Source organism: Pangasianodon hypophthalmus, chromosome 5 (genome assembly GCF_027358585.1).
Source record: "Pangasianodon hypophthalmus isolate fPanHyp1 chromosome 5, fPanHyp1.pri, whole genome shotgun sequence".
In the NCBI taxonomy this organism is placed as follows: Eukaryota; Metazoa; Chordata; class Actinopteri; order Siluriformes; family Pangasiidae; genus Pangasianodon; species Pangasianodon hypophthalmus.
In genome coordinates, this window is record NC_069714.1 from 17,184,788 (window position 1) to 17,207,715 (window position 22,928).

Below are 22,928 nucleotides of genomic sequence, written 5' to 3' on the forward strand. Positions count from 1 at the left end.
TGCCCAACATTTCAGACATTTATCAAAACAGTTGCTTGCGGAGAGCGAGAGGTATTATCAAGGACACCTCCCATTCCCACCATGGACTGTTTGTGTGTCTCCCTTCAGGAAAACGCTACAGAAGTCTGATTGTCACACAAAAAGACTCATGAACAGCTTTTTCCCTTCAGCGGTACTAATGCTGAACTCAGCTTCTAAACATTAACTGCCAGCCTCCACCTAATAATTAAACATTAACATTAGACACTAATGATATCTGCAATTATTTGCAAGTACTTGCACTTTTCTGCATTATCTGTCATTATTACTATTATATATTAATAGCAGATAACAGTCAGACTGTTATTTGCCCATTATTGCTATTTGCACATCTGCATTTTTATCCGCTGTATGTATCCACTGCATCATATTGCATGCATCATGCTGCTTACCACTACCTGTATACTGTTTACCTCAACTAACTGCACCATCACTGAATTTGACTTTCTTATTTATTCCCTTTAACTTAATTGCCATCTGCATTACTGGTATGCATCATATTGTTTACCTTTACCATACACTGTTAACTCATTGCACCATAACCTTGTTACCTCATTTTAACCTATTTGCTATTTGCACTACTGGTTGGATGCTAACTGCATTTCGTTGTCTCTGTACTCGTACTCTGACAATGAGAATAAAGTTGAACTGAATCTAACAAGTAAAATCAGCAACACAATCTAGGGAATGTGACATGGTGTCTGCGGTCACACTGTCTGTCACAGTACATACCAAATATGTAAATTATAGGGTTGCAAAAACTGAATTTAGAAAAGAACAAACATTTGGACAATGTATAATGTCAGCTGTGAAACTGAATTCCTCAACATCTGATTGTGGGTCATTAAGAACACACTCTTATTTACAGTGACAACCTTGCAAGCAGCCAAACCCATGTGAGGCAGGGAAGGTTCACGTAGTAAAAGAAGCCGGTTTGGAGCTATTTGTCTTGTCTTAATCAGTGCTGTTTTAACATATTTCCTGTGGTTCACATTCCTGTCTTGCAGAGGATTAGGAAAGATGGAACACTCTCCAAGTCATCAGGAATGCAGAGCGGAGGAGAGGAGGAACCGGAGGATGACTCTCATACTCCACTCCCTCCACCCATGGAGATCATCAAAGACCCCTCCACTCAGGAGGAGAAGGTACACATACACACACACACACACATCTGTGGTCTGTGGTCTGGGTTTACACTCTTATTAGACAAGAGTGCTGGTATGGAAGCTGAGGTTTTAAGTTAGGGAGTGGATCATTGCTGATGAGTAGCATTCGGCACTGATAGGTCATAGATGACAGGAATTCATAAGCTCAGACAGTACTTTATTTATTAATTCATAAATGTCACTCAGTATTAGTTCATAAAGAGATCTCACTTATACCTACAGCCCTTACACACATGCACACACAGTAGAATGACTTCTGACTGACATTTATCTCATTAATGAAACACACACTGCCAGCTTCAGTCTTTTCCTGTGGAAATGTAGCACTTTATTTGTGATTTGAATATGAGCAGACACACACATGCACACAAACACAATGTTTTCTTCTGTAGTGTTGAAATGTTGAAATGCTTTAAGGTCACTCCCTAGCTTACACTCCCTTAAGCACCAGGACAGTCTACAAAGTTTGTGCCCATTCAGGTTAAAATATTACTTCACCAAGTTGTGAAACATAAGTACTCCCTCTGCTTTGTGGTCTGCCCTGTTTGAGAAGGTTTCGCATGAAACATACAGTAATTTTCCTGTGACCTGCCTGTTTGTGTGTAAACGTATCACTTGATACGGGTATTGTGCGGTGTTAATCTGCCACTGTTTATGTATTGTGAGTGACACACTGGATCAAAATGTGCAATAGCATTGTGACTTTTGTGAGATTCACAAACTGGTCTCAATGTTTTCTTTCCTCCTACTTGTTAAGTGTGCTTCTTTCAGGTTCTCTTGGGGAGTGGAACTTCATGACTTTAGTATTATAAGTTTCTGTCTGGGTGAAGAGCCATTTTGAGATATGGGACATCAAAACTTTGACATTGCAGCTGGCGTACAGAAATGTGCATTTACAGCTACACTTGAAGATTTCTTTAAATTCACATTATCAAATTTCCTGAGATTCAATTTTTGAACAGTGGCCAAACACAGATAGAACCTTATTATTCTGTAAGATCAAACTGTTGGTTTCAATAAGGTTCTATCTGTCTGTTTCTTACTAAGCAATCTTGTAATCTCACTAAATGACTAATAAAAAGTTATAATGTAGAAGAGAAAAACATTTTGAGCCACAGTATGATCAGAGAAAGTTCAAGACACTTTTATACAAGATATTTCACTTGCTATAATCTGAAGTTATTTTACCTTGAACATTCATTGTAAAACATTTAACAAAATATTAATTTAAAATACATTCAATACATGTTTCTGTGCAACCATATTAAACACGTCTTACATGTCTGCTAGCTGGTTTTCAGTCCCCAGTTATACTGGAAAAGTCTGTTTATGAAGCACATTGCATGTAGCCAGCTAATGTCTGTGATATTTAATGCTAATGTTATCTGACATTAGTCATAATGTTAGCTGCACTAACCTGCCAGAACATTTACATTATAAAACCAGTAATTACAGTAGACCTGTACTGTATCTATTTTATACACTTACTTTTTTTTACTCTCTGATAGCATATGTAAAACATCTACAGCTAAAAGTGTAACTCCTTCATCTTGCCATACTAAAATTTTACCCAAAAACAAAACAAAAAACAGAAGAACAGAAAAGAACCTTATAATACTGAGGTCAGGACTTGGTTACTAACAATCTTTTCTCTTTATGTCCCTCTCTCTTCTTTCCTTTTATCTCCCTTACCGCTTCCTCACTAATGCACCTTTACTTGTTTGCTGGTGAATCGCAGTCCTCTGCACTGCTCGCTTCGCGGCAGGGTTCCACCGAGGTCCCGAGTGCCGCAGAGCTAGTCAGTGCTATAGAAAAACTGGTCAAAACTAAGATGGTAAGTCTATGGTTTGTGTAGGCGTTTGACTGTAAGGCACAAAAAGCTGACACTTCATGTTCATTAACATCTTCTAGCTTCATTTTCTCTTTTTCCCTTTGTGTTTCTCTTTCTGGTGTTTTTTCACTACCTTGTGTTTGTGCTGTGTGTTTTACATACATACTGTGCATTGCTTGCTGAGAATTATAATACTGAAGCATTCATTCAGCATGGTTCTTCTTTATTGCTTTACAATAAGGATTAATGATCACATTAGAGCAGAAATGTTTTCACCAGTCCGCTGTTTCTGTCTTCATGCTCCCAGGTGGTTAATGGTGTCTTTTGTATAAGCGCTGAGCCTGTGGTGTTTTGTATGTTCTGATGTTGTAGACTCTTGATGGAGGCGCATACACTGGTTTCAGCTCAGTGAACCCAGTGGAGCAGAGCCCGGCCCAGCCGAGGAATCCCGAGCTAGAGCAGAAGGCCAAAGCACTACGTGGCCGCATGTGAGTCACGCTGTTCTCTATACTCTTTAAATGTACCAAGTGAAGATTTATGCAGCCTAATGTGAATTCCTCAATGTTTTAGGTTTGTCCTGAATGAGCTGATACAGACAGAGAAGGATTATGTCAAAGATTTAGGAATCGTAGTAGAGGTGAGAAAACGTAACAGACTAAGATCAAAACAGGCCACGTGGTCACATAAGCAACCCTGAAATCATGGGATATAATGAAATATTTTTGTTTTCTTGCATGAATGAAAGATAAGATTATAATTAGTAATAGATCATTACCAAATATATACCAATAGGTGGCTCGCTCTGACTTGTTTTTGTTTATAACTGGGAACATCCACATTTGATTCATGACATATAATTAGCTATTGTACTTTAAAATTAATGATGATGCGTGTTTAGCTTTGATGGCAAAAAAGAGTAATAGGCCATTTCCTTGACAGGGTTTCATGAAGAAGATAGAAGAGAAAGGAGTCGCTGAGGACATGAAAGGAAAGGACAAAATTGTCTTTGGAAATATTCACCAAATCTATGACTGGCACAGAGAGTGAGTGTGTCTACTTCTTGTTCTCTGCTTCTCATTTGTTCAGTTTTATCTCTTCATGCTCACTGCATTTTATATATTTATATATATATATATATTTATATATATAATATTTATTATATAAATGTATTCTATTATGCATAAATATACCTTATACCTTGTTCTCTTAGATCTCTATTTTAATTCTGTGTAAACTGTAATGTGAAAATAAACCTAAATCTAATCTACTCATTATTGACATTTATTCTGTTTATTTTCACAGCTTCTTTGTGGGGGAACTGGAAAAATGTCTTGATGATCATGAAAAACTACCAGAGCTCTTTATCAAACATGTATGTGAGGCTCACAGAGCACTTTGTAATGATCTTATTGTGTTTTTTCTAAATCTGTTGGCTGGGGAAGTGAGTCTGACTTTGCATTTGTACACAGGAGCGAAGGTTGCACATGTATGTTGTTTACTGCCAGAACAAACCCAAGTCAGAATTCATCGTGGCTGAATATGACTCGTACTTTGAGGTAAACTGCACTTCATTCTTGTTTGCTTTTAGCTGTGACAAATTATTAAAAGAACATATTCCAAATGTAGTGTTTTCTTATTGTTCTTCACTTTCAGGCAGTTCAGCAAGAAGTGAACTGTAGACTTGGCATCAGTGATTTTCTCATCAAGCCAATTCAGCGAATTACAAAATATCAACTGTTGTTAAAGGTAAAAGATACGAGATATTGAACAAGCTTGGGGCGTTGTTTTACAAGAGTTTAGTACTAATTCAGATAACATGGCTTATATGCGATATCTTTATATACTCTAGGACTTCCTGAAATACAGTAGCAAGGCAGGGTTGGACTGTCAGGACATTGAGGTGAGATGTTATTGCTATTTATACCACTGTGCCATGGAATTTGCGAATCTGATTGGTTTATCAGCTGAGGGCTTTATTACTTCTCTGTAACAGCATCTCTGTAGATGCTGGCTTTTAATTCAATTTACAGGATGAGCATGTTCTAATATATTATTGTTTCTATAGTAACAATTCACAAGGGCTTGTATGGTGGATGCTCCACATAATCCAAGCATAATAAAAATGGATTAAAAAAACACTTCCTATTTAAAAAAAATATTTCTGTCAATGCTTTGATATTTGTGCTTTGTGGGTTGCTCTGTCACTTGACAAGCTGTCAAGTGTCAAGTATTTGTTTAAAATAACACATGACATGCCATTCAAATCATTACCTGTAATGGGATGCTTTGAATCTGTTACATTGATTAACATCACAGTCTGTTTTATTCTTTACTTTCCTGAATATGGAATTCAAGCAGAAATTATTTGTTCCTTTTGCTTTGCCAGTACTCACCTGCTTTTCAATCCTTTTTTGTAGAAAGCAGTTGATCTGATGTCCCAGGTCCCTAAACTCTGCAATGACATGATGAACCTTGGCAGACTACAAGGCTTTGAGGTACATAAATCACCATCTAAATTCTACAGGCCCAGTTTCTACAGGACATGTAAAAGAAGCTTTGTACAAACTGTTATCATGCTGTTCTCAGTTCCATTCTGTCTGTGTGTTGTGGTACAAATTTACCAGTTTATTTGTAATGTGCAGCAAAGGTCACGTTCTACTGTATGTGTAAAGCTTCTATGGAAAGATTGCTCATCTGCTGTGTCATCTGTATCATATTTATCGGCTGTGAAATGTGAAAGATGACAAGCAGTGCTTTTTAGTGAGAGCACTGTTTGTGTGATTTCTTAAATATACCGTTTCAGCTATGGAAAAAGCAATGATAAGAGCATTGTCTCCATAGCTGTCATAATTATGCATGGGTTATCTCATAGTGACCTTTAACCCTCTGACAGATGGTTTTGTCCATTATATAATGGAGTGAGAGGAAAGGGGAGAGAGAGAGAGAGAGAGAGAGAGAGTGACAGACACACAGGGGGAATGAAAAAGAGCATGTGAGACAGGTTGACCTGTTTATATAGCAGTGTTGACACACAGTTTCTGTGTAATAGTTATGTGTTGACAGACTGGCACATTCGCTCGCACTCACAAACGGCATTCATTCAGTCTGAAGCATGTGTTCTTATAGGACATCTATGTACACTAATGCAATAGTAACAAATCAACATCAAATGATTCACACTATTTTTAACATTGTGTGTGTGTGTGTGCTTGTGTGTTTCAGGGAAAGCTGACGAGTCAGGGTAAACTCCTACAGCAGGAGACGTTCTTTGTGACAGAGCAGGACTCGGGTGTTCTGTCTCGCAGCAAAGAGCGCAGAGTTTTCCTCTTCGAGCAGATCGTCATCTTCAGTGAGCTTCTGCGTAAAGGCTCTTCAACACCTGGTTATCAGTTCAAAAAGAGCATCAAGGTAATCGCCAAGGAATGTCACTGTTGTGTCTTAACACTATTTCATCAGTGATTCAGATAAACACTTTAAACCATAAAGCTTCTAACTTGCCAGCAGGAGACACTGTTAAATCATTTTAGTACACTCTAGTTTTTTTTTTTTCAGTCTGGAAGTAACTGACACAGCATTTCAGCAGTAAACTCAGCAGCAACATATGGCAACGGAGGACTCCATTTTCACTAAACCCAAATCACACACCGTTTTAAGTGGCTCCTGCTGTTGAAAACCGTCAGAAATCAACATCACTCAAAAATCTCACACTCAGCATGACCACATGAAAAAAATGCAGTTAAGCTGGGTTTACACTGTACGATTACTGGCCTGATATTGCTGTCACAGATGAAAATCGCACATCATAAAAGAATCCTTAGGTCATGATTTGAGATTAGCGGTCTTAAAATGCTGTGTCAGACATTTTTGAATGAAATCTCAGTGTATTACCGCAGCTACGATGCTAAGCTAAAAGCCACCAGCCACCAGGGAACAGGATGAGGCAAAACACACACGACAGCTGCAAATACTGCAGGGCAATGGCAAAACATAAACAAAACATGCTAATGGAGAGTACAAAATATCCTTATTAGCTCAAACTCACTTTGACAAATCTTTCTGCTTATGTGGCCCCATTTTCTGCATGAACCCGGTTTGCTCTGAATGATGATATTAGCAGAACATAGTCATTTTCTTTAATCACAGCTGTATCATTTAAACACAGGTCTATCAGGATCTCACGTGTGACACATAATAATGTTAAAAGACTGCTGAAATTGTACAGTGTGTAGCACTGATGAACTGGGAATATATCACTTATCCCTGAGTAGTTATTCATCATACATTAAATGCCTTCTCCACACCGCACATAGTGTATTGTCTGCCAATTCTTTCAGCTTTCTTTAAATTTTTCCCAACCACAAAGCTGTGCTTACTCTGATGTACAGACCGCTAATAAGCGAGGTTTTCAAATTGATAGTCTGCTTAAATGTAAATAAAATTAATGGTTATCTTTTAATTAATTTGTATTGTACTAAATGTAGAATATACGCAGTTAACTGAACAATAATTTGAATTAGTAAGCCTTTTTTTGTTCTTGTATGAAATAGGTGACTCTGCTATGTACATTTTTTATTTTGTTATGACAGTATCAGTCCATATCAGCCAAACACTGATGAAATTTATTTATAACCCTTTGTCTTACATAGCAACAGGGTCATCCCTGCCGTTACTCCTAGCTTAAGAATTCTTCCAGTTCTTTAATTTAAAAAAAGGCTGCCTCTCAGCCTTTTTGGGAATAGATTTTAAGAAGAAATTTTTTATTGCAACTTAGCAGAATTCTTAGTGGTAAGAGTTGTTGTGAATACGGAAACTAATTTGCTTAATGCAATAGTATTACTCTGTTTGTGTGTCTGTCTGTCTGTATGGTAGGTGAGCTATCTGGGTCTGGAGGAAAATGTGGATAACGACCCGTGTAAGTTTGTGCTGTCATGTCGTGGCTCCTCTGAGAGGTTCACCCTACAGGCAGCGAACACAGACATTAAGCAGGTCTGGGTGCAGCACATCACTGAACTGCTGGATGCCCAGAGCAACTTCCTGTCAGGTGAGGATACTCCTGCATATACATTGCTTTGTTTTAAATGCCTGACATTACAGGTCCATTTACTTGAAATGGTCTGGAAAATCAGGCACATTGCTGGCATTTATGGGAAACCACGTGCTTTATTTGCATCATTTGATTTTATCTCTCTACTTTCATTAGGCACTCATTAGAATGCTGTTTGATTTACTGTCCACAGCTCTTCAGTCTCCTATTGAGTATCAGAAGGAGAAGGGCAGCTCTCACTCGCTCACGCGGAATTCAGGAAGCAGCAGACCCAGTTCCACCGTGTCCATCAGCCCGGAAAAATCTGCCCTTTCAGGACGCAACTCCACCCCTGTGAAACTACCTACCTCCAACGGCAGTGCCTGCTTCGAGCCCCTCAAACATTCAGACAGATATGAAAGCTCCAAGGTGAATACGGATTTCCTCACAAATTTGCTCACACATTCTGGAATGAAATTCTGAATGGAATTTAGTGACACAGTCTTACTCATTAAGATATACTTGGAATGTTATCAGTGCTCCTGCTACATAACCATCAGCAGTTCTGTTAATTTGGCTGACCCAAGCAGAACTGAGAGTTGCTTTATAAGTAGGATATTATTAGCCTGTTTACTGGCCCAGTTTGCTTCAGCTCCACAGGAGGTCTGAGGGAGTGTTTGATGTTTTTATAAGAACAAATACAGATTTGAGAGTCTGCATCTACTCCAAACAAGTGCTGCTGTCTAGCCTAGTTTAATTTATTTGTTATTTGTATTATACCATGTAATATAATGATTTCCGATATTGTGGTCTGCCATAATATAATTACAAATTAAGATATTTCATGATGCATATTGTATGTCTCTCTCTCTCTCTCGCTCTCTCTCTCTCTCTCTCTTGCTAACACTCTCTGCTCTCTTTCTCCTCTATCTCTATACTCCATCTCTGTGCTCTCTATGCCTCCTCTCTCTCTCTGTCTATATCACTTTATCTCTTTCTGCTCTCTGCTTACTATCTCTTTGATTTCTCTCTCTTTCTCTCTCTTACTGCTTTCTCTCTCTTTCTCTCTAATCTTTATCTATTTCTCTCTCTCTCTCTCTCTGCTCTCACTGTCTGTCTGCTATCTTTCCTCTCTCCCCCCACACTAGCATGACGGACTTGGCTGTAATGGCATGTCCTCCTCCATGATGGTGACTCAGGACTACAGCGCACTGAAGGAGAATGAGATCTGCGTCACACACGGTGAGATGGTACAGGTGCTGGCCACCAATCAGCAGAACATGTTCCTGGTGTACCGGCCTGCCAACAGCCAATCCCCCGCTGCCGAGGGCTGGGTGCCCGGCAATGTCCTCGGCCCTCCCCCTAAAACCATCATAGACACTGCTGCTCATTCCAGCATCAAGTAAGTGGCAATCAACACTAACTGGAACTCTGATTGGATGATTAAACCAAGACTCCACTCCCTGTGTTTCAAAACCCCTCCCTTTTTGTTGGAACTAACCTGGATGTGTTGGACCTTTTTTCCATGGAGAGATGTTTAAGTTTCTTCTTGATTTTTTTTTTTTTTTTTTTTTTTTTTTTGAGATCATGTAAAAACTGATTTACTGAATGAACTACACAGACCTTTCTTTGGTTTAGACTGAAGATGTTCAAGGAATCTTACATCAGTGTGGAGACTGACACGTCTGGACTCTTATTTCTGTTTCTAACACCACGTTTTTGTTGTTTCTTTGTTTTTTTTTCATGTGTGTTAAATGTTTAAAAGATTTTTTTTAAAAATAGGCCATCTGATGGACTTTGAATAGTTTCTCCTGATGGAGAAAATTTCTGTTATTGTCTATGGCAATTTTGTACAGATTCTGTTGTTTTAATCTTATTTTTGAAATGTTAAGTTCAATTTTATTTGTTTTTGTCCTTAATCAGATATGTTGGTTGTTTACTGTAAATACTTTTTGTTGTTTACTCTTTTCAGTACATTCCTGTAAAAAGTCTTTTGCACTATTTAAGAGAAACCATTAAAAAAAAAGTCAGGTTGGTGCAATACGATGATAGTCACAATGTTCAGCATTGTAGTTCAAGAATAGTTTTAAATGTATTATTTTAAATATGTAAAATAAAATTTTGACATGAGCATGAGCTAAGATGAAATCAGTTGATTCTGCTTTTTCTAGTGAGTAAATAACATTAATCGTATTAAGTTCATACTGCTGACAATATTGTATACATTAAAATCACAATATTGCTCTTAAAGTGCAAAAGTAATTTCTTTAAATATTGAGTAAATCGAAACCCTATAAGTTCCCACATTTTAGGTTAAAATAGAATTTATGTACTTTTATTTTAATTTATTCATTTTAGTTCCTTATTATTTAATCCTGTAGTGTGTAGTTTACTTAATTTTGTGTTTGTACTAACCACACTAGTCCTTGACAGTTAATGTTTGTGTGTGATGCAGCATCTGGCCTCACTTTTGTCTGGTGAACTTCTTGGCCAGATTGAATTTTATTTGCATGGGCTAATGAGGAATCTGCTGCTTCTTCACAAACTTTGTATCCACCATGGTGTAAGAAAATGACAGCTGACTGTTAATATTGATTTAGCATTGATAACGTGGAAGTTACTACATAATAAGAGTGACATACTCTTGTCATTTATTCTAGTCATTTTTTCCCTTCTCTTTGTTATTTCAGCATTCATATTTTACCTTTCCCCTATCTTCTCATTATAAATAAGCTTAAGCTTTGACTGGGACATGTTTCAATATAACAGGAAGTCTCTTTCGTGGAACACGCTCCGTGCCCGCAAACGTGCTGAGAAGGACAGTGGAGGGGGAAAAGGTGACTCAAAGCTTGAGAATGGACTACGTAAGCCTAAGGACATTCTCAGCAGCAAGGTCACTGTAAAAGTGAGTAAGAGGATGTGTTTGTGCTGCATCGGCACAGGTGCAGAATTGCCTGAATTCTGAAGGATTCATGCATGGCAGTCAGTAGCACGTAAATGGTTTGATTTTAGTCACTGCACAAAAGCTTTTCAAATAGAGTTGATCTAAAAATGTTCGGATTTATGTGTTGCATGTACTTTTTTTAACAAAGTGACCATGTGTTGCGTGTACTTTTTTTAACAAAATGACCATGTCTTGTTTTTGGATACAACAGATAAACTCACGATCATTCTAATTTCCAGAGAAAGGGAGGTTCTGCAATTCCAGTAAATTGTAGGCAATATATCCGGTGAGAAACAGTGCTGCTTCTGAGCTTTCTAACACTGCTTTCTCTCTCTCCGGTCTGAACGACAGGAGTCTCACAGCTCCGAGGAATCAGAATGTGAGGATGAACTAGACCCCAAAACTAGCATGGAGGTAGAGCCATCACCATGCACTTTAATGCATGCTGCCCTAGATTTAGTTTGTGTTTTATAAAGAGCAGATGTACTGTATGCTAAATTTATGAGGAAAATCATATTCTAAAAATCCAACTTATTACAGTATGACTGTCAAAGAGAAAAAAATAATCACACGGTGCATTTATAATTGGTATTATTTGCCATCATAGTATTTGTAGTATCCTGAGTGAATAGTGTGGTGCTTTGATAAAAGCATTCAGATGTCTCTGGGGATTAATTCTGCCAAAAAAAAAAAAAAAATGGGGTTTTCGCCTATAACATACTTATAACTATAAAAATTTTATATATATATATATGTGTGTGTGTGTGTGTGTGTGTATGTATAGATAGATAGATAGATAGATAGATCTATATATCTATATCTATATATTTCACTGAAATGACATCTTCATGCAAAGACATTGTTGAGTAAGGAGCCAATTTATCTAACACGGCATTAAACAGTAAGCATAATCAATTCAATTTGTAATCGGATAGCAGCTTTAAAATGCTATAACTTTAATTGTGACTGAGCTACATATAAAAGAGAAACATAGCACTTTATTAGGAACACCTGTACACTCATTCATGCAATTATCTAATCAGACAATTGTGTGGCAGCAGTGCAATGCATGAAATCATGCTGATACGGGCCAGCAGATTCGAAAATCTTCACATCAACCATCAGAATGGGGAAAAAATGTGATCTCAGTGATTTTGACAGTGGCATGATTGTTGGTGCCAGATGGGCTTGTTTGGAAACGTCCTGTTGATGAGAGAGGTCAACGGAGAATGGCCAGACTGGTTCGAGTTGACAGAAAGGCTACAGTACCTCAGACTACCACTCTGTATAACTGTGGGGAGCAGAAAAGCATCTCAGAATGCACAACAACCTTGAAGACCACATTGGCTTCCACTTCTGTCAGCCAAGAACAAAAAGCTGGTCCTGCAGTGGGCACAGGCTCACCAAATCTGGACAGTTGAAGCCTGGAAAAACATAGCCTGGTCTGATGAATATCAGTTTCTGCTGAGGCACACAGATGGAAGGTCAGAATTTGTCACCAACAGCATGAATCCATGGACTCAACCTGCCTTGTGTCAACAGTCCAGGCTGCTGGAGGTGGTGTAATGGTGTGGGGAATGTTTTCTTGGCAAACTTTGGGTCCGTTAATACCAATCATTGCTTGAATGCCACAGCTGATTTCAGTATTGTTGCTGACCATGTGCATCCCTTCTTGGCCACAATTTACTCATCTAATGGCTACTTCCAGCATGATAATGCACCATGTCACAAAGCAAAAGTCATCTTAAACTGGTTTCATGAACCTGACAATGAGTTTTCTTCTGTGGCCTTCCCACCCACTGGATCTGAATCCAATCGAACATCTTTGGGATGTTGTAGAACAGGAGATTCACAGCATGAAAGTGCACCTGAAAAATCTGCAGGAATTGTGTGATGCAATCATGTCAACATGGACCAGAATCTCTAAGGAATGTTTCCAAAATCTTGTGGAATCCACAAAAAATTGAGACTGTTTTAAGAGCAAAGGGAGGCCCTATCCAGTATTAGTACAGTGTTCCTAATAAAGTGTTCAGTGAGTGTATTTCAGTTTTGACGAGAAACATATTTTACAATATATAGTAGAAAATGTCAATTTCGCCCTGTAAAGGGTTTACCCGGGCTGCCACACACACAAACCTGTCCAAGTACTATAACTCGATGGTGTGATGTATGTAAATGTTTAGGGATGAGCTTTGCTGCTTTTATTTCTCTCTTCCTGCACAGTTTGTGTGGTATGATTGTTCGCTCGCACTTTGTGGAGATTTTCAAGGGTTAATTATTGCTGCATCCTGACATTCATTTTTCTGCTTCACAGTTACTGAATCCCAATTTCATTCAAGAAGGTAAGATTGTGTATGCTTGTAGTCTGTGACTATATATGTATATACTATAAATTAGTAGGTTTTTGCTTGTTGGAAGGCATAGTCATGTCATAGAAAAGATTGATATGTTTCTTTATGCTTCTCTAAGCATTTGATTAATTTGTGTTTTTAAAAAAAGCATTAATTACTGAAATATTCAGTTTTAAGAATGAGTGTACTTATTAATGTAGTCTCTCTTCTTGTGTATTTGCTGTGAAGTTGCTCCTGAGTTCCTGATCCCTCTGGCAGATGTGACATGTGCTCTCGGGGAAACTGTGGTCTTGTGTTGTAAAGTTTGTGGTCGCCCCAAACCCACCATCACTCTAAAGGGTCCAGACCAGAGTCTAGTAGTGAACAACAACCGCTTCACCATCAACATCCGGTAAATACAGCAGAGTAGAGGAATTTGGGCTGAAAATCCAAATAGCTCCCAATTCCTGTGTAATTTTACAATATAAATGACTTACACACCCTAGGTATTGTATTATACAGGGTGTGTCGTAAGTCCAGCATCATACGAGAAAAATAAAAAAAACAGGAAAACTAAAGCTTTTATTTACAGTACGTGCTCAATATATTCCCTTTGATTTAGAGTAGAATTATTTGGATTAACTTCTGCTTGCTCAGATACATCATGGTCTGTCAAAATATAAACATATACATTAACCCTGTGCTGCTGGACTTATGGGACACCATGTACTGTTGGTCCAGTAAAAAGCCCTTTGGATTCTCAAATAAATGTTTAATACTAATTTAGTATTAGTGTTGAATTTAAATTGGTGCCAGCCACTGAGAAGTTAATGGTTGAGTCATTTTCTTAGGCCTAAGGTGGTTTAAGCAGTGCATACTTGCTCTCACTTTTTCTTGTTTTGCATTCAGTAATATATGTCTCAGGTTGTGTTTATCTAAACATGTTTGCAATTTGTAGACTAGAAATGTTCGATATTTTCTTTTCTTTTCTGAATCTATTGTGTCTTTTTTTTCTGTCCAGGGAAACAGGTGACATTCTGTTAAAGATCTGTAATCTGATGCCACAGGACACGGGCATTTACACCTGCATTGCCGTTAATGACCACGGCACAGCTTCATCCTCTGCTTCAATTAAAGTACAAGGTAATGTGGAAAAGGGAGATGTCCATCTGCCTGATTTATTGCCTGTCATTTGTTTTCATATAAGCATTATGCAGGATAATGTGGGAAAAGGACCCATCTATTTTCTCTCTGCTGTTGTGGTGGTAAAATTTTGAAAAGGGAGTCATTCACATTTTTTGTCTTTTGTGCTTGTTAATAAAGGATGTGTGGGGGGGAGACCAGTATGAATCATTGTCTAACTGATGTTTTCGGTATCTATGCTCATGTGAAGGCATCCCAGCAGCCCCAGCTCGACCCGTAGCCCAGGAGGCCAGCAGTACAGCAGTGGTGGTGCACTGGCTTCCCCCTGCTAGCTTGGGAAACTGTGCCATAACCAGTTACACCGTGGAGTACAGACAAGAGGGTAATGCCTGCATTTCAGTATGTTTCCAACTCACAACTATTATTATTGCATGATGAAGTGACTGAACTGAACCAAGACCCTTTAGCCCTTAGGTTTTTGAAATTTTGTAATAATTTTTTATTATATTACTATTAATAATAAATGCATATTATATTATCAACATAATCAAAATTGTGTGAATTCTATGATTTTGGCCACATTAACTGTGACTTGAGATTGTCACATTATTAGATAAAAAAAAATATATAGGTCCATATATTAAATTTCCTAAAAATACTACTGTAGTAGCAACTGTTACAAGCACTATAGGCATCCTAGCTTGCTGTGACGTTAGCTGGCTTGTAAATGTATAAACATTAAGAAATAATTTGTAAAATGGTTGGCTAGGTATGATTATGCAATTTCCAGATATTTGTGGATCATTAATGATTGTATTTAGCTAAATGTTTGGTAGTATTTCACTATAATTCATATAAATTATTTGCTCTTAGTGGGAGTGTCATCTGCAGGGTTGGAAGTCTTACTATTAAAAAGTATTTAATGGTTGAATACTGATTGCATCTGCTAAGATTTTCATTATGAATACTCAAAAGGAATAACTTACTCAGATTACTCTTAGAATTCTTCTTTGGAAGAATATTTAAGCAAAATATCTATATAATATATGGCACAATATATGGTATCGTCTGCCAAATTGAAGGCTAAATAATGATTAAGGGTTTTTTAGTGATTAAAGCAAATATGAACCCTGAAAACACTACAACAAGTACACAGACAGCATTTAGTAGGTGCTATTAAGCACCATTTAGCTGCAGCATTTTGCTACTGAAAAAAAAATGAACGATGCTTCAAAACCGTGCATTAACTAGAGTGTTCTACCAATGTGGAAAACAAGATGATTTAAGAAAAAAAAAATGATGATGATGATTTGGAAATTAGCCTTATGTAGAATAAAATACACAAGTGGTTCCATTTTACAATATACTAATCTTATATGATGTAAATTTAACATGAGTTATGAGCACAGACTAGTGGTAATAGAAGGTTATTACATTCACCTTGCTTAAAAAGCATGTATGGTTGTCAGAGACTGTAAGTGGAGACTGAGGCTCAAAACTGAATTTCTGTAATCAAGAGATTCTTGAGACACAAGATCAATACCACACCGCTGATGGTGAAACACTTCAATATTAAACGCATAATTAAATTCTACATTGCATTGCTTTACCTCCTGTTCTGACAACTGTTGTGCGATTTTAAATAATGAACAATTTATGATTGATTTAGAAAGAATAAACATAATGGAAAATTGTACTTATTTCGTATGTGTGCAAATGCTTATGCATGTTAATCTGCAGACTCCCTGGTGTGGCAGCAGTCAGTACGCTCCACAGCTGATGTATGTGTGAAGATCGAGGATCTGATCCCAGGTGGACATTACCAGTTCAGAGTAAGAGCCAGCAACCCCTGGGGCATCAGTGCCCCCAGTGAGCCCTCCAACATGGTCACTCTACCCAGCTGTGGTTAGTGCAGCACACACATTTATCAGACAGACTGTATTCACAATGCAAGCCTATCTCATTTAATTAAAATTCAAATGTTCCAATAATTATACTTGTCTTAAGCTTCAACATATGATGGAACTGGAATCCAGTGGAAAGACAACTTTGAATCAGCATTTACAGAAATCTGTGAAATTGGAAGGTAAATGTTGTTGTTGTTGTTGTTGTTTACAATATGTGCTTGGTAATCCAACTCTTAACAACAGAACCATGCACTGTCACTCATTTACTCTTTCTCTCTCTGGTTTGCAGGGGCCGCTTCTCAGTGGTGAGGAAATGTCTGCAAAAGGCCACTAAGAAGGAGGTAGCAGTGAAGTTTGTCAACAAGAAGATGCAGAAGAAAGAGCAGGTGGCTCATGAGGCAGATATCCTGAAACATGTGCAGCATCCTCAGCTGGTGGCTCTGACCGACACTTATGAGTCACCAACAGCCTACATACTCGTCTTAGAGCTGTAAGTCTGACTTATGTCCTATTCACATGGAATTAGTTCTTCAGGGTAATATGTAATAATATTTGCCTGTTAAACTCTTGCATCCAGACATTTATGCATTTACACAAGACAAACAAGATCACATATATATATATATATATATAAAATGTATACACACACACATACATATATATGTACACACACACACACACACACAGTACTGGCAAAAGTCTTAGGCACCCTAGTACAAAGTACAAACTTTGTATATAGATTTTTATTTTATGACTTCTACATTATTGATTCAGTACAAAAACATTTTAGATTTCCAAACATTACTTTTCCAGCACAAAATTAAATGTTACAGAAAAATTTTTAGATGTCAATAAAGAAAGCCGCATATTACATCAAAGACACTTTTCAGACAAAAAAAAAATAAAACATAATGAAGGCTGCTGGATTTTGCTGCAAAAATAAGAAGCAAGTGTGACAGTCAAAGTCTCCAGAAAAACTGTGGCTGCTACTGCAAGATGCTCAGTAACACTTACAGCTCATTTCCTTATAAAACTGCACTAATTGTACCTGTGACTACTATTTTTTTTTTTTTTAAATCAAAGGATCGTCACACCAGATATTGACTTTATTTCATTTATTACTGTTTACTGCTCTTCATAGTATTTTTTTAAAATGTAGAAACATTTAATTTCATTATTTTTGAAGGCATCTTTGCTCTACAGCATTTCTTTGCATGTGTGTAAGACTTTTGCACAGTACTGTATGTGTATGTAATATATATATATATATATATATATATATATATATTAATCTCATGAAGACAGTGAAGACTAATCTTGTATGTACTTTTAACTGTAATGGTTGGCCTGGATCTGGATTAAAGCATAGATTTCCTTTGTATATGTATCCTTTTCTATATTTTAAAATGTTTGTGTTGTGTTCTTGTCCAGGCTGGAGGGTGGGCGTCTGCTGGATTACCTGGTGGCCCATGATGAGCTGATGGAGGAGAAGGTGGCATTCTTCATTAAGGACACAGTGGAAGCCTTAAAGCACCTGCACACCTGCAAAGTGGCCCATTTGGACCTGAAGGTAAATAAAATAAAACTCAACATGACATTAAAATGACACCAAGAATCAAGCTGTTTTTTAGGTTATACTATTTTTCTATATTTAAGGATAAATTAGAGGAAAAGGTCCTGGAATATATAGATGCAGCGGTACTCCAAATGCTTCACATGATACAGTAGTGTTGAATGCAGTCATATAGGGCTAATAGTGTACGTATGATGACCACTGTTCTCGCTAAGCTGCATGTATGCACGGACACACACTTCTGATGATGCAACCCATCCAGGAAAAAAAAAAAAAAAATCTGCACAGAAGGGAAGTTTGAGGACTGGACGTGTATGCACTCAACCTCACAGCAAAGATTTTGCTCAGAGCTCCAGATCTTACAAAAGTACATTATGCATTTTATACAACTTAACACAGATATAACAGCACGAATACTGATATCAGTGAAAAAGACTAATTATGCAAATTAGTCCACAACACAGTTGTGTAAGTTACAATCTCCTTAAAATCAAAGATGGTATATATAAGGTACAGGGTTGAATTTTTGTAAGCGACAGGCCAACTAGTTTCAGACAGAGAAATGAAATCTCCCTTGCTTTTTTTAAGCGTCTTGTTCTTTCCCATCACTTTTGTCTACTTCTTTATAAAAGGACAACAACGTCAGCTGCATTTTGCCATTTCCCTGATGCCTGAGCACAAGTGACTGATATCTTCATGACACTCATTTCATGGGTATTTCATGAAATTAGCTGATTGTATTTTTGGAAAGGAGGCGACACATAAAGAATGATAATTCATTAAAATGATTTTATTATTATTACTTTACTGTTACTACTTAAGCTGCATAAATATCTGCATAAAAGCCCACATGTTCTTTTTAATGAGTATCTGTTAATTCTCTGAATTTTCTTTTGTTAATTTGCTAATAAGCTTTTCTCTTGTACAGCCTGAAAACCTAATGGTCAACCTCCGCATGCCTGTACCGTGTGTGAAGCTGATAGACTTTGGTGACGCAGTGCAGATATCAGGGCACCGGTATGTGCACCTCCTGCTGGGAAACCCTGAGTTTGCTGCTCCGGAGCTGATCCAGGGCACGCCGGTGTCTTTCTCCACGGATGTGTGGAGTGTTGGAGTGCTGGCCTATGTCATGCTGAGTGGAGTCTCTCCGTTTTTGGATGAGAGTCTGGAAGAGACCTGTGTTAACATCTGCAAACTGGACTTCTGCTTCCCAGATGAGTATTTCTGTGGTGTGAGTCAAGCAGCGAGGGATTTCATTGTCTCAACTCTGAACCAAGACACCAGGAAAAGGCCAAGCTCGACAGCATGTTTGCAGCACCCGTGGGTGAGCGCTCACAGTGGAGATTATTCCAAAACTCCACTGGATACGGCCAGGTTGGCGGCTTTTATTGACAGACGCAAGCAGCTGCATGATGTCAGACCTGTCACTAATATTAAAGGCTTGGTCACTACCACTATGGGACACACCATATGAGAAAGAGTGTGCTTTCTCAGAGAAATACACACCGGAAGAGTGGGTTATGTGTTGAAGATTACCAGAACAAAATGTCTTTTACTCTGTACAGACCTCTCATGCCTGTGTCTAACAGGGATTCACCATTTTGGTCAATCACATCGCAAGGACCATAATTTTAACACCATAATTTTAGAATGTGATACCAGTTAGAACCAATTCCTAGAAAACAACTGTATGCTCTTGTTAGCTAAAATCTGACATCTTGTGGATGGATAAAACTAGAGGCATTCCTGGTGTACTTCTGGATTAAACAGTGCACCAAAGTATTAAAGAACTCGGCTAAACTGAGATCACTGTGGGTTTACATTCGAAATACTATCGATTTAAAACAATCCTGGGCCATAAATTTACGGCGATGCCACCTAGGTTAATCTTTGAATGTACAGTAATATAGAATGCAGTTTAACACTGCTGTAATTGAAGAGGTATTTAGCATTGTTTTCTAGAAAAAGGATTGTATGTAGATATAGGCAACAGATATTTTTACAAATTCAATATGAGAATAATGGGAGTATATAGGATATTTAAAAGTTAGAATTTTCAGCATGACCGTTACTTATGGTTAAAAATACCACCACACAATCAGTTTTAAAATATGTAGATCAACATTAGGTCATTGTTAAACCTTTCAGCATTTCTATACATAACTAGGGTAAATATCTTTGATGCGTTTTATTATGCCTTTGGACAGGAAGTGGTGTGCTTCTTAATATTTTAAAAATGATTCCTGCTAAATACCTTCAAATCTGAAAGTGATTATTTGATTTGGCTGAATTAATCAAACTTTAAGCCTTAAATATATTTATTCTGTTTTGACCATGTCTGTTTAATTTAAGTGACTGTTTTAAAAATGGTGTTTTGTGTTGTATTTGCTTGTACAATTATTTTATTATTTGTAGATGTTATTTAAAGTCTGATTGTGCAGAATCACTGCCCAGAACTGACGTGACAACAGAGTTCTGTCCAAAACAGCTGCTTTTTACATCTTTACAGCAGCTAAGTCAGAAGGAAAACACTCAAACTTCAAAATATCCTAAAATACCAAACTATAAATACAAAAAAAAAAAAAAAAAAAATCAGCAAGTAATCATTGGTCAGTATATCTGTATACAGTTACTTCAGATTGACAGATATGTTTTGCACATGCTGAACATTTTTCAAAGGTTCCACCAAAGAAGTCACAGGCTTAAGGACATCCTTAATCCTTGATTCAAATCCTTGAAAATCTTAAATGTTGAGACTTGCGTGTTCAACTGCCATTCCTGAATGGATCAAATGATTCTTTGGAAAACGCTAAACAACTAGAAAGAATTAGTAATAAGCAAATAAGCAGGTTTATCTTTTTTTTTTCCATATTATTTTCAGTTTTTCTAATATGGCCTTGGGAGAAAAGCATCACAGTTATAAATGGAGCTACATAGCTACAGCATGACCAGTGACTGCAACAAAGGAATGACTCTTCTAATCAATGCAGACTCAGAGTCTTACTCTCTTTATTATTCTCTTTAATTCACAATAAACTACATTCTGTGTGGTACGATGCTTCAATGTTTCACGTACAACAGGCTGTAACACTGGTGTATCATAGTGCTTGCTTTGTTGTTTATAGGGCTATTGTCTCCAAGAATTACTTTGATAGTACAGTGTTCGGAAAACAATGAAAATCTGTTTTTGTTGTTTTAGTCATGTTAGCATTGTTGTACAGAACTCGAAGTGTACAATTTACATAGAATAATAAAAATGTTCTTTAATCAGATGGGCTGTTTGTTACTGGATGTTTAATAAACTGCTTGTTTAATAAATTGTTTCCTGTGTCCTTTTGATTGAAATTACATCTAGGGGAGGTGAAGGCTAACATGTGCTTCCTCTGAGACGCATGAAGCCAGCATCTTTTCGAACTGCTGCTCATGTTGCATCACAGGGCATTGTAAAGCATACATGAGCTTACAGATGCCCATGATTGGTTAGTCTCACTGTGATTGTCATAGGAGACAGAGTATGCCATCCCCAATTTTGCTGTCCTGTGGCATCCTCAGGATTCAAATTCACAATCTCACAACAACAGGGCAAATGCTTTTCTTTAGCAGCACTCAAGAGGCACTCAAGAGGCTATGTTAATTTAGAGTAGGGTATATTTCAACCTCACACCCAGTGTTCGTAAAATAAGCTCAAGGTCTACCGTAAAACAGTTTTACAGTGGGGAAACAGCTACTGAAGATGAATGAATAATGAGTGATTTTCATTGTTTACCTTGGCTTAGATCAAGACTATATATGATCATGGCAAAAATGACTGTATAAAATTAATGTAGTCAATGGCCATCTCAGTTTCCAGATTTGAACCCTACTGAAAACCTGTAGTCTGAATTAAGAGCAGTCTACATGTGCAAATCTAAGAAAACGAAAGCAGTTCAGAATCCCTCTACAAGTGTTTCCAATTACAGGAAGAGGGTCAGTGCTTTTATTCTTTTGCCAAACTTTAATTGTGGTGGTGCTGCTCATTTTAAAATCAGTGTTTTGCAGGAAAAACAAACTATTGAAGGAATCTATGTACAGTGAAAAAGTTAAAAACTTAAAATTGCAGTTTTTTGTGATGTAAAAAATGAAACCAAGATAAGTCATGTCTGACCTTTTTCCACCTATAATGATATAGCAACCAACAAAATTCAAGTGAAACACAAATAGAGATGTTTTATGGAAGAAAAAGAATCAACTTACAATAACCTGGTTGTGCACACCCCTTAACTAGTACTTTGTTACCTTTTGCATGTAATACAGCACTCAACCTTTTTTGGTAAGTGTCTACCAACTTCTTGATTTGGCAATTTTATTCCACTCTTCCTTGAAAAGAGGCTTCCGATCTATCAAATTGTGAGGTGTTCTCCTGTGCACAGCCCTCTTCAAGGCATTCCACAGGTTTTTAATAGGATTTAGATCTGTGCTCTAATTGGGCCATTCCAATATATTGATCTTCTTCTTCTGAAGCCATTACTTTGTTGAATTGGATGTGTGCTTTGGGTCGTTATTGTGCTGGAAGGCGAAATTTTTCTTCATCTTCAGCTGTCTAACAGAAGCCTGCAGGTTTTGTGCCAAAATAGATTGGTATTTGGAGCTATTGATGATTTCCTCTAGCTTGACTTGAGCCTCAGTTCCAGCTGAAGAGATGCTGCCTTCACCATGCTTCATCATGGGTATGGTGTTCTTTGGGTGATAAGCTGTCTTGTTTTTGCACCAAACATATCTTTTAGAATGATGCCTGAAAGGTTCTACCTTTACATTTACATTTATGGCATTTGGCAGACGCCCTTATCCAGACCTTCATCTCATCAGACTATAACACATTTTGCCACTTGGTTTTGGGTGATTTAGTCAGGTCTGGATTTTTTTTCCCCTGTGAGAAAGGGCTTCCATCTAGCCACCCTATCCATAGCCCAGATATGTGAAGAATACAAGAGAC

General features: G+C 37.5%; 1 protein-coding gene across 5 annotated transcripts in view; it reads left to right on the forward strand.

The window, feature by feature from the left end:
* kalrna (kalirin RhoGEF kinase a) overlaps nucleotides 1-21,277 on the forward strand; it is a 156,159-nt gene extending 134,882 nt beyond the window's left edge. For 4 of the 5 annotated variants that reach the window (XM_026909922.3, XM_034304479.2, XM_026909938.3 and 1 more), the window contains 25 exons: nucleotides 1,047-1,184; nucleotides 2,944-3,039; nucleotides 3,409-3,524; nucleotides 3,607-3,673; nucleotides 3,976-4,079; nucleotides 4,339-4,408; nucleotides 4,506-4,592; nucleotides 4,690-4,782; nucleotides 4,886-4,936; nucleotides 5,454-5,531; nucleotides 6,259-6,444; nucleotides 7,906-8,077; nucleotides 8,274-8,488; nucleotides 9,208-9,461; nucleotides 10,829-10,964; nucleotides 11,355-11,417; nucleotides 13,318-13,345; nucleotides 13,583-13,745; nucleotides 14,355-14,476; nucleotides 14,727-14,858; nucleotides 16,217-16,381; nucleotides 16,484-16,562; nucleotides 16,673-16,873; nucleotides 17,815-17,953; nucleotides 18,885-21,277. In XM_026909922.3, coding sequence (XP_026765723.2) covers nucleotides 1,047-1,184; nucleotides 2,944-3,039; nucleotides 3,409-3,524; nucleotides 3,607-3,673; nucleotides 3,976-4,079; nucleotides 4,339-4,408; nucleotides 4,506-4,592; nucleotides 4,690-4,782; nucleotides 4,886-4,936; nucleotides 5,454-5,531; nucleotides 6,259-6,444; nucleotides 7,906-8,077; nucleotides 8,274-8,488; nucleotides 9,208-9,461; nucleotides 10,829-10,964; nucleotides 11,355-11,417; nucleotides 13,318-13,345; nucleotides 13,583-13,745; nucleotides 14,355-14,476; nucleotides 14,727-14,858; nucleotides 16,217-16,381; nucleotides 16,484-16,562; nucleotides 16,673-16,873; nucleotides 17,815-17,953; nucleotides 18,885-19,430 — 3,501 coding nt within the window. In that variant the 3' untranslated portion in view covers nucleotides 19,431-21,277. The remainder of the gene's footprint in view (nucleotides 1-1,046; nucleotides 1,185-2,943; nucleotides 3,040-3,408; nucleotides 3,525-3,606; nucleotides 3,674-3,975; nucleotides 4,080-4,338; nucleotides 4,409-4,505; nucleotides 4,593-4,689; nucleotides 4,783-4,885; nucleotides 4,937-5,453; nucleotides 5,532-6,258; nucleotides 6,445-7,905; nucleotides 8,078-8,273; nucleotides 8,489-9,207; nucleotides 9,462-10,828; nucleotides 10,965-11,354; nucleotides 11,418-13,317; nucleotides 13,346-13,582; nucleotides 13,746-14,354; nucleotides 14,477-14,726; nucleotides 14,859-16,216; nucleotides 16,382-16,483; nucleotides 16,563-16,672; nucleotides 16,874-17,814; nucleotides 17,954-18,884) is intronic. The other variant, XM_026909930.3, reaches the window with a different exon arrangement.
* The last annotated feature ends 1,651 nt before the right edge of the window (nucleotides 21,278-22,928 follow it).